This window comes from Oncorhynchus masou, chromosome 11, assembly GCF_036934945.1.
Source record: "Oncorhynchus masou masou isolate Uvic2021 chromosome 11, UVic_Omas_1.1, whole genome shotgun sequence".
Taxonomy (NCBI): Eukaryota; Metazoa; Chordata; class Actinopteri; order Salmoniformes; family Salmonidae; genus Oncorhynchus; species Oncorhynchus masou.
This window is the reverse complement of record NC_088222.1, coordinates 56268141-56277724: the sequence shown is the minus strand read 5'-3', so window position 1 is coordinate 56277724 and position 9584 is coordinate 56268141. Positions and strand designations below refer to the sequence as shown.

General features: G+C 40.3%; 1 protein-coding gene across 6 annotated transcripts in view; it reads right to left on the bottom strand.

The window, feature by feature from the left end:
- Positions 1–4855: 4855 nt before the first annotated feature.
- Positions 4856–9584, bottom strand: part of LOC135548866 (general transcription factor II-I repeat domain-containing protein 1-like) — a 42771-nt gene continuing 38042 nt past the window's right edge. For all 6 annotated transcript variants that reach the window (XM_064978916.1, XM_064978912.1, XM_064978915.1 and 3 more), the window contains 6 exons: positions 7334–7381; positions 7046–7123; positions 6665–6857; positions 6437–6474; positions 6201–6310; positions 4856–5919 (listed from right to left, as the gene is read on the bottom strand). In XM_064978916.1, the coding sequence (XP_064834988.1) occupies positions 5851–5919; positions 6201–6310; positions 6437–6474; positions 6665–6857; positions 7046–7123; positions 7334–7381 (536 nt within the window). In that variant the 3' untranslated portion in view covers positions 4856–5850. The remainder of the gene's footprint in view (positions 5920–6200; positions 6311–6436; positions 6475–6664; positions 6858–7045; positions 7124–7333; positions 7382–9584) is intronic.

The window sequence follows — 9584 nt, the reverse complement described above, 5'->3', positions numbered from 1 at the left end:
CTCCCATTACTGTAATTAGCCTAACTCGGGCGTCATCCTAAATGAACGACTGACACTTTTTTTTGTCGTTTCAATAAACATTTTCAGCTGCCACAAATGATTTGCATGATACTTATTCAGCCACTAATTCGTTACCCGACCTTCTAACCCTGAAGGTAAAGCCGTCGCGTTATACTTATGTCACCGTTTGTTTACTTCTAGCTTTTTCGCCTGTTAGCTGGCTGGCTATCAAGATAAATTAATCTAGATCTAATTAGATAATAGTCTAGATCTAATTCTAATAGTCTTAGATATGTTGTGTAACTACTTCCATGTTTTTGCTTGCCTTGGAAATGTCGAGGTATTTAGAAAAGTTGATTATTGTTGGCTTGCCTATATATATTATGTATTTTCAATTTGCCAGAGACCGAAAAGCTGGGGAGACACCCTACCAAATGGCCCAAAGTAATTTATGGCGATAACTGCACCTACTTGGTGGAATCTGCAGTTTTGCATACATATCCAAATGCAGAGGAAAAGTATAGCTGTTATTTTGACCGATACAGCTCACTAGTCCTTACTACAAGCTAACGAGTAAGCTTTGCGCAATACACATAGCTAGTTCGATACAAACAAGTGATGAAGTTGTTCGAACACATAAATGTGTCGAGTAACCGGAGCCCACAGTTTTACATAATCATCGTGGCATAATAGCCTAACCATGAGTTTAGCCTAATCTGGTCCTTGGGCAGTTGATATAATTTAATTTTGTGGCCTTTTCTCCTGCTATTGTTCAAACAAATCGGTATGTAACAGCTTTTCGGCATCTTAAAAGCAGGGTTATCTATACTGAACAAAAATAAACAACATGTTAAGTGTTGGTTTCATGAGCTGAAATAAAAGATTCCAGAAATTTTACATATACACAAAAATGCTTATTTCTCTCTCATTTTGTGAACAAATGTGTTTACATCTCTGTTAGTGAGCGTTTCTGCTTTGCTAAAATAATCCATCCACCTGACAGGTGTAGCATATCAAGAAGCTGATTAAACGGCATGATCATTACACAGGTGCACCCTGTGCCGTGGACAATAAAAGGCAACTCTACAGATGTATCAAGTTTTGAGGGAGTGTGCAATTGGCATGCTGACGACAGGAATGTTCACCAGAGAATTAAATGTTAATTTCTCTACCGTAAACTGCCTCCAAAGTTGTTTTAGAGAATTTGGCAGTACATCCAACTACCCTCACAACCGCAGACCACATGTAAACACGTCAGCCCAGGACCTCCACATCTGGCTTCTTCAGCTACGGGACTGTCTTGAGAGCTCATCTGCTTCCTCGTAACCCTCCCCAGGGTCTTGACCTGACTGCAGTTTGGCGTCATAACCAACTTCAGTGGGCAAATGCTCACCTTCAATTAAAAAAATATATATCTATTTTTTTTAAATGTAACCTTTATTTAACTAGCCAAGTCAGTTAAGAACAAATTCTTACTTACAATGAGGGCCTACACTGGCCAAACCCGGACGACGCTGGGCCAATTGTGCACCTCCCTATGGGACTCCCAATCACAGCCGGTTGTGATACAGCCTGGATTTGAACCAGGGTGTCTGTAGTGATGCCTATAGCACTGAGTTGCAGTGCCACTCAAGAGCCCATATATGGCCACAGGCACACTGGAGAAGTGTGCTCTTCACAGATATATATATAGATGATACCCGGCTTCAACTGTACCAGGCAGATGGCAATTGTGTGGGCGAGCAGTTTGCTGATGTCAACGTTGTGAATGGATTGAATGCCCCATGGTGGCGGTGGAGCTATGGTATGGGCAGGAATAAGCTACGGACAACAAACACAATTGCATTTTATTAATGGCAATTTGAATGCAGGGATACCGCCAAGAGATCGAGGCCCATTGTCGTGCCATTCATCCTCCACTATCACCTCATGTTTCAGCATGATAATGCATAGTCCCTGGAAGCTGAAAATGTTCATTCTTCCATGGCCTGCATACTCACCAGACATGTTTGGGATGCACTCCATTCCACAGGCCACAATCATTAGCCTGATCTACTCTGTGAAAGTAATGTGTCGCGCTACATGATGCAAATGGTGGTCACCCCAGATACTGACAGGTTTTCTGATCCCCACCCCTACCTCTTTTTTTTTTAAAGGTATCTGTGACCAACAGATGCATATCTGTATTCCCAGTCATGAGAAATCCATAAATTAGGGCCAATGCATGATTTCCTTATATGAACTATAACTCAGTAAAATCTTTGAAATTGTTGCATGTCTTTATATTATTGTTCAGTGTAGTTGAGGAAAGTCCGTTGGAATCGGCTCTTTGGCTGATCCATGCGGACAGCTCGATCTGTTAAATACTCCTAGAATCGATTTCCGTGCACCCGTGGAAAACTAATTCACATAATACAAAACTCCCCATCAAAATCTGTCAGTTTAAGCTAGAGATAGTCTCACAAAGTCGTCTGTAGCGCCCGAACCGTTTGGCCTAACTTATGACCCTTCTATGGAAAGGCGAGACTCACGAACAGTATGGTGTCCTCCGTTTTTCTCTATGAACCCCACAACCATCTTGGGACTTGTCTGAATTTGGTACAGCCGATCTGCCAATTTATGTCTGTAGTGTACAAACAGTTTGGGCTACACACTAATATGACCCCTTTTTGGAAAGGTGAACAAGTCTCTGTTTTGCTCTAGGATGCCCACAAGCCTCACAAGGACTTGTCTGAAGGTCCCCCATACCAGTTTAAATAAAACAAATGTATACTGTATATGGAGGTAGTTTAGTGCCAAAAATAAGCGGTTAAATACATTTAAAACAATGTTTATATAAAATGTTTTATAAACTCAGCAAAAAAAGAAATGCCCTCTCACTGTCAACTGCGTTTATATTCAGCAAACTTAACATGTGTAAATATTTGAATGAACATAAGATTCAACAACAGACATATACTGAATAAGTTCCACAGACATGTGACTAACAGAAATGGAATAATGAGTCCCTGAACAAAGGAGGGGTCAAAATCAAAAGTAACAGTCAGTATCTGGTGTGGCCACCAGCTGCATTAAGTACTGCAGTGCATCTCCACATGGACTGCACCAGATTTGCCAGTTCTTGCTGTGAGGTGTTACCCCACTCTTCCACCAAGGCAAGTTCCCAGACATTTCTGGGGGGGAATGACCCTCCGATCCAACAGGTCCCAGACGTTCTCAATGTGATTGAGATACGGGCTCTTCGCTGGCCATGGCAGAACACCACCTGTCTTGCAGGAAATCACACACAGAACAAGCAGTATGGCTGGTGGCATTGTCTTGCTGGAGGGTCATGTCAGGATGAGCCTGCAGGAAGGATACCACATGAGGGAGGAGGATGTCTTCCCTGTAACGCACAGCGTTGAGATTGCCTGCAATGACAACAAACTCAGTCCGATGATGCTGACACTGCTCTAAACCATGACGGACCCTTTTTTTACTATCTGTTAAGCTGTATTCAATGCGTTTCAATACTTTTTTTTGGATACCTTAAGGGGTCCTAAAACTCTAAATGAAATAGCTAAATGGTACTTGTTATAACCATCTTAAATCAATTCCCCCAGCCGCTTAGACTCAAGGGTTTTAATGCTAAAATGTTTACGTTTAGAATGTATTTTTAGATGATAGGTAGTTTGTTGATAAAAAAAGAAAACTCATAACCCGACAACGGCTGTAAAGTTGGCAATTTAACATGTGAGTAACGGGAGTACGCTATGGCTGTACCCTCCTCGGGTGCAAGCCTCGCTGTGTGTATCTATGGTATAATGGATGGACTGGCAGACATTTTGAGTGTACCCATGCCACGAAGTGAAACCTAGGGAAAAAAATAATAGGTTAAGACAACTCAATAATTCCATGCGGAAGCATTTGAAAATAAACAAAAATTCATGGGACTAACGGCATTGATTGCAGGGAGTTATGGAATATTAGAACCCTGTTGTCTTAAACTTGTAATCTTCAACCAAGACGTTAGCTAGCGAGATGGTTTTCTTGTTTCACCAACCTTATATGCTTCAGACAGCTTGCCTTCTGCCTAGGCAGCGTAGCTACAACGCTTGAGCTGGTCCTATAGTTGATTCGGAGTGGTAGAACCTCTGCATTATTGTGATGCCGTTGTCTTCAACCTAGAGTTAAAGCAGGACATGTACCTTTCAATATGTGCTGTGAATTGTTGAGTCAACTCAACTGACATTACAAAAAATACAATCCATAGCCCACATCAGCATCTTTTGAATGAACATTCTACATAACCATGGCAATCCAGCATTGGTTGATAGAACATTTCAAATTACCAGGGAAGTTATTGCACCACAATACCAGTCAGACATTTTGAGTGCACCCAAGAGCTTCCATGTCCTTTCTATTCATTCTATTTCTGCGTCTTGAACAACAATAGTTGCTTGGCAAATGAGGGCATGTGAATGAAACCGAAAAATAAAACTCATCTTCAGTGTCTGAGTCAATTATGCTAAAGTTACTTGTATAGTGTTTGACACAGGATTAGCTATTTTTGTGTGGTATAAGCGTCTATATTAATATTAACCTTGTCGTCATCAGCTACTGACAGCCAGATATTTTTTTTAAATGTAATTTAAAAATGTTTAAGCCTCCAAGGCTTAGGTAGTTAAAAGCACTTAGCTGTCAATTGTCCTTTCAAAGCGCCATCATATACTTTTAATTTCTCTAATGATACCATGACAGTCAATGACACAATACGAATACAAAAGTAGTAGGTTTAAACTTTCTTTAGAATTATATATATATATTTTTTTTTTTTTTACTTGCATTCATCACACACAAAGTCACTGCAGTCCAATGAAAGTGCAAGGCAACACATTTTATTTCAAAGGCCTAAATGGCATTAAGGTACAGCATATAAATACTGGTGAATCCAGAGACAATCGTTACAGGATAACACAGACCATTCTTTCTTTTACACACGTTACATTCATGTTGACTTAATGAGACATTTCAACTTAGCGCAGATGTGGAACAAACATAAGAAAAGCCGAGTTGAGAAATCTCAACTCCATGTACAAGTACTGTGATAAAAGAAAATCCATGTAGTTATACAAAATATGAAAATTGTTCTTAGATATAGTGCCATCACCTTGGGTTATTCCTACCACGGAAAATACCGGTACGCACACCTGAAGGCAAACCGTTTTCAATTGATATACTTTTTGAGTTACATACAGTAGTAGTTAGCGTTGTAGAGACATTTGATTCAGTACTTAGATTACTGAACATTGTAATTTACATCCCTGCACATGTTTTATTTTTCATCTTCAAAATAAATAAATAAATAATCATACAAATATCTGAATGTTGTAAAACCAGATTGATCCAATACATTTGTGCCGTAGTTACACCCCGTAACGAAAGTCTCCATGTTGGATCTGATAAAAATGATCTAAAAGGGTGAGTACTTCAGTAATTGTGAGTTCCATAAGCTTAGTGCCATAACATAACCCCAGTCGGTTTGAATAGCGTTTTTTTAAGCACTTTTGAAATAGGTGTATCAAGAAAGCCCATCAGGACTTGTGGGGGAAGACAAAATAAAAGAAAGCATCCTGCAACAAATTATGCACAGATTCTATAGTTCCTCCTCACCTTTCCACCCAAGCCACCTAATATTGGCAATCGCCACCATTCCAAAACACACATCCAAACCTATATTTTCAGTCAGAAGAGTATTTAAGCAACAGCACACGCGCAAAGCTGAAACTTGGAGATGTGGTTATAAGTACAGCTTTGATAAAGTCCTCTCATGTCTATTCTCTTCCTGTAGCATAGCATATTTTTCCTCTACTAGTATTTCACCTTCCCATGGACTTGCACATTCACTCCACTGTAGTCCACCATGTACATGGGCCACTGCTACAAGCAGAAAGAAACAAAGCAATAGAAGGATCATTAGAGTGAGCATGAGGGAGACTAGTTATGCTGTTCCAGAAGCAAATTCCTGTCCAATTACACAACCATTAGTGCCATTCACAAATGCCTTTAATACCTACAAATATAATATACATTTATAAATATAATGTAATCTGCATCAAAGTATCAAATCAGAGTATTTCAGTCATGTATTTTTGATAATGATTGAGAATGATCACGTAAATACAACTAACTTATATAATAGCTTTGTTATTACCACGTACCATCACTGGAATCTGATTGGTTGATACCCCTGACTCGGAGGGTAAGGACACCCGGCTGCTCTCCAGGACTCTTTTGCGTTTGCGTCGATTGGTAGAAACCTCACTCCCTTCTTAAAACACAAAAACAATAATGCCATTTTGAACATACTGCTAAAGCACATGTCGTTATAGACTGCATTGCTTTTTTTTTATATATATATTTTTTTATAAATAGGTTACTATAGAACAATCCTTACCTGTGTTACATGTTTGGGTGCATATTTCTGCAAAAGGCCTGTAGAAAAGAAAATTAATTAAATATGTATTTAATTTCTGTAAATGACCAGGAGGTGAGCCTGGCATTGCCTAAGAGTGAGTCTCTACTATAATTTCAATGTGTACAGTTCTTTCATGTCCTTCTTTCACATTTTAGACTTTGTATCCATAATCTGGGATATTTCCACAAACTTCAGATTGACACTCACTGTAGCTGGCTTTTGATGTTGATGTTGATCTCATCTCGGGCTTGAAGAATCTTTTCCAGGCGGACTAAGTCGTAAGTGTTGGGATTTCTGAAGCGAATATCGTCCGGAAGGCCACTAACCTCCACAGACTCGGGACTGGCACGGATCAGCTTGTATGGGACCAGGACAGAGTGGTCCAGGCCCAAAGCATCACCTTAACAAGAATCTTTTCAGTCAGTTTTGGGCGAATCTTAACTTCAACTTAGGTTGTATTTTCACTAAGTCATGCATGGATATCATGAGACTAAGTGAATATTAAACTTGAATGTAAGTTAGAATAATCTTTTTCACTAAGGCTTGTATAGATAAAGCATACAGTATGAATGAAGGATATACACTGACCATATTTCTGGTTGAAGAGTTCTTTCACTTGCTCGCGAAGTATCACTTTCTCACCGATACAGTTGACCTCTTCCTCATCTGTCATTTCAGGAGGAGAGTCAAACAGAATTGGTGGGAAAATAAAATAAATATGTGTATGCAGTTGACTCTGATAAGTGCACTGTTTACTTTGTTTTTGCTTGCTCTGGGTATCTGAATGCTCATATTTAGTGCATGCATTCATGACAGTTTCAAATTAAGTGTTCATACTGCATCAAAATGAATATGCAACACAACTATAATGCTCACCGCTTATTGAGGCGTAGGCCTTCTTCAATAAAGTGATCCGACGAGGCGCTAAGAGGGAGACAAATGTAATGTCATTATACAACCGAGTGTACAAAACATTCTTGCTCATGCTCTTTCCCTGGCATAGACTGACCAGGTGAAAGCTATGATCCCTTATTGATGTCACTTGTTAAATACACTTCAAATCAGTGTAGAGGAAGAAGGATTTTTAAGCCTTGAGACATGGATTGTGTATGTGCGCCATTCAGAGGGTGAATGGACAAGACAAAATATTTAAGTGCCTTTGAATTGGGTATGGTAGTAGGTGCCAGGCACACAGGTTTGAGTGTGTCAAGAACTGTAACACTGATGTGTTTTCTACACAACAGTTTCCTGTGTGAAGCAAAAGGAGATGCAACTCAATATTAGCAATGTGTCCCTAATGCTTTGTACACTCAGTGTTTATAACTACTACACTATCTATTAGTTCACAGTTGACATGGGACATTTCTTAACAAGTCATGTACTTGTTAGGAAATGTGCTTTCCATCCCAATAGGTCCACAGACGACGCAATCACACTGCCCTCACCCATCTGGACAAGAGGAATACCCATGTAAGAATGCTGTTCATCGACTACAGCTCAGCATTTAACACCATATTACCCTCCAAACTCATCATTAAACGCGAGACCCTGGGTCTCGAGCCTGCCCTGTGCAACTTGGTCCTAGACTTTCTGACTGGACGCCCCCAGGTGGTGAGGGTAGGAAACAATCTCCACCCCGCTGATCCTCAACACTGGGGCCCCACAAGGGTGCATTCATAGCCCTCTCCTGTACTCCCTGTTCACCCATGACTGCGTGGCCATGCACACCTCCAACTCAACCATCAAGTTTGCAGACCACACTACAGTAGTAGGCTTGATTACCAATAATGACGAGATGGCCTACAGGGAGGAGGTGAGGGCCCTCGGAGTGTGGTGTCAGGAAAATACCTCACACTCAACGTAAACAAAACAAAGGAGATGATCATGGACTTCAGGAAACAGCAGAGGGAGCAGCCCCCTATCCACATCGACAGGACAGTAGTGGAGAAGGTGGAAAGTTAAGTTCCTCAGCGTACACATCAAGGACAAACTGAAATGGACCACCCACACAGACAGCGTGGTGAAGAAGGCGCAACAGCGCCTCTTCAACCTCAGGAGGCTGAAGAAATTTGGCTTGTCACCAAAAAACAACTTTTACAGATGCACAATTGAGAGCATCCTGTCGGGCGGTATCACCGCCTGGTACGGCAACTGCTCTGCCCACAACCATAAGGCTCTCCAGAGGGCAGTGAGGTCTGCACAACGCATCACCGGGGGCAAACTACCTGCCCTCCAGGACACCTACACCGGCCAATGTCACAGGAAGGCCAAAAAGATCATCAAGGACAACAACCACCCGAGCCACTGCCTGTTCACCCCGCTATCATCCAGAAGGCGAGGTCAGTACAGGTGCATCAAAGCTGGGACCGACAGACTAAAAAACAGCTTCTATCTCAAGGCCATCAGACTGTTAAATAGCCACCACTAACATTGAGTGGCTGCTGCCAACATACTGACTCAAACCTCTAGCCACTTTAATAATAAAAAAATGGATGTAATAAATGTATCACTTGTCACTTTACACAATCAACTTTATATAATGTTTACATAGCCTACATTACTCATCTCATATGTATATACTGTACTCTAAACTATCTACTGCATCTTGCCTATGCCGTTCGGCCAGTGCTCATCCATATATTTATATGTACATATTATTTATATGTACTTATTCATTCCTTTACACCAGTGTAAAAGGTAGTTGTGAAATTGTCAGATTACTTGTTAGATATTACTGCATGGTCGGAACAAGAAGCACAAGCAATTTCGCTACACTCGCATTAACATCTGCTAATCATGTGTAGGTAGGCGACCAATAAAATTTGATTTGAAAATTCAGAAATATGAATTGAATATCTGCTTCAGAGGTTGACCGATTATGATTTTAAGGCCGATACCGATTACTGGAGGACCAAATAAGCCGATTAATCGTCCGATTTTTATTTATTTATTTGTAATAATGACAATTACAACAATACTGAATGAACACTTATTTTAACTTAATATAATACATCAATAAAATCAATTTAGCCTCAAGTAAATAATGAAACGTTCAATTTGGTTTAAATAATGCAAAAACAAAGTGTTGGAGAAGAAAGTAAAAGTGCAATATGTGCTATGTAAGAAA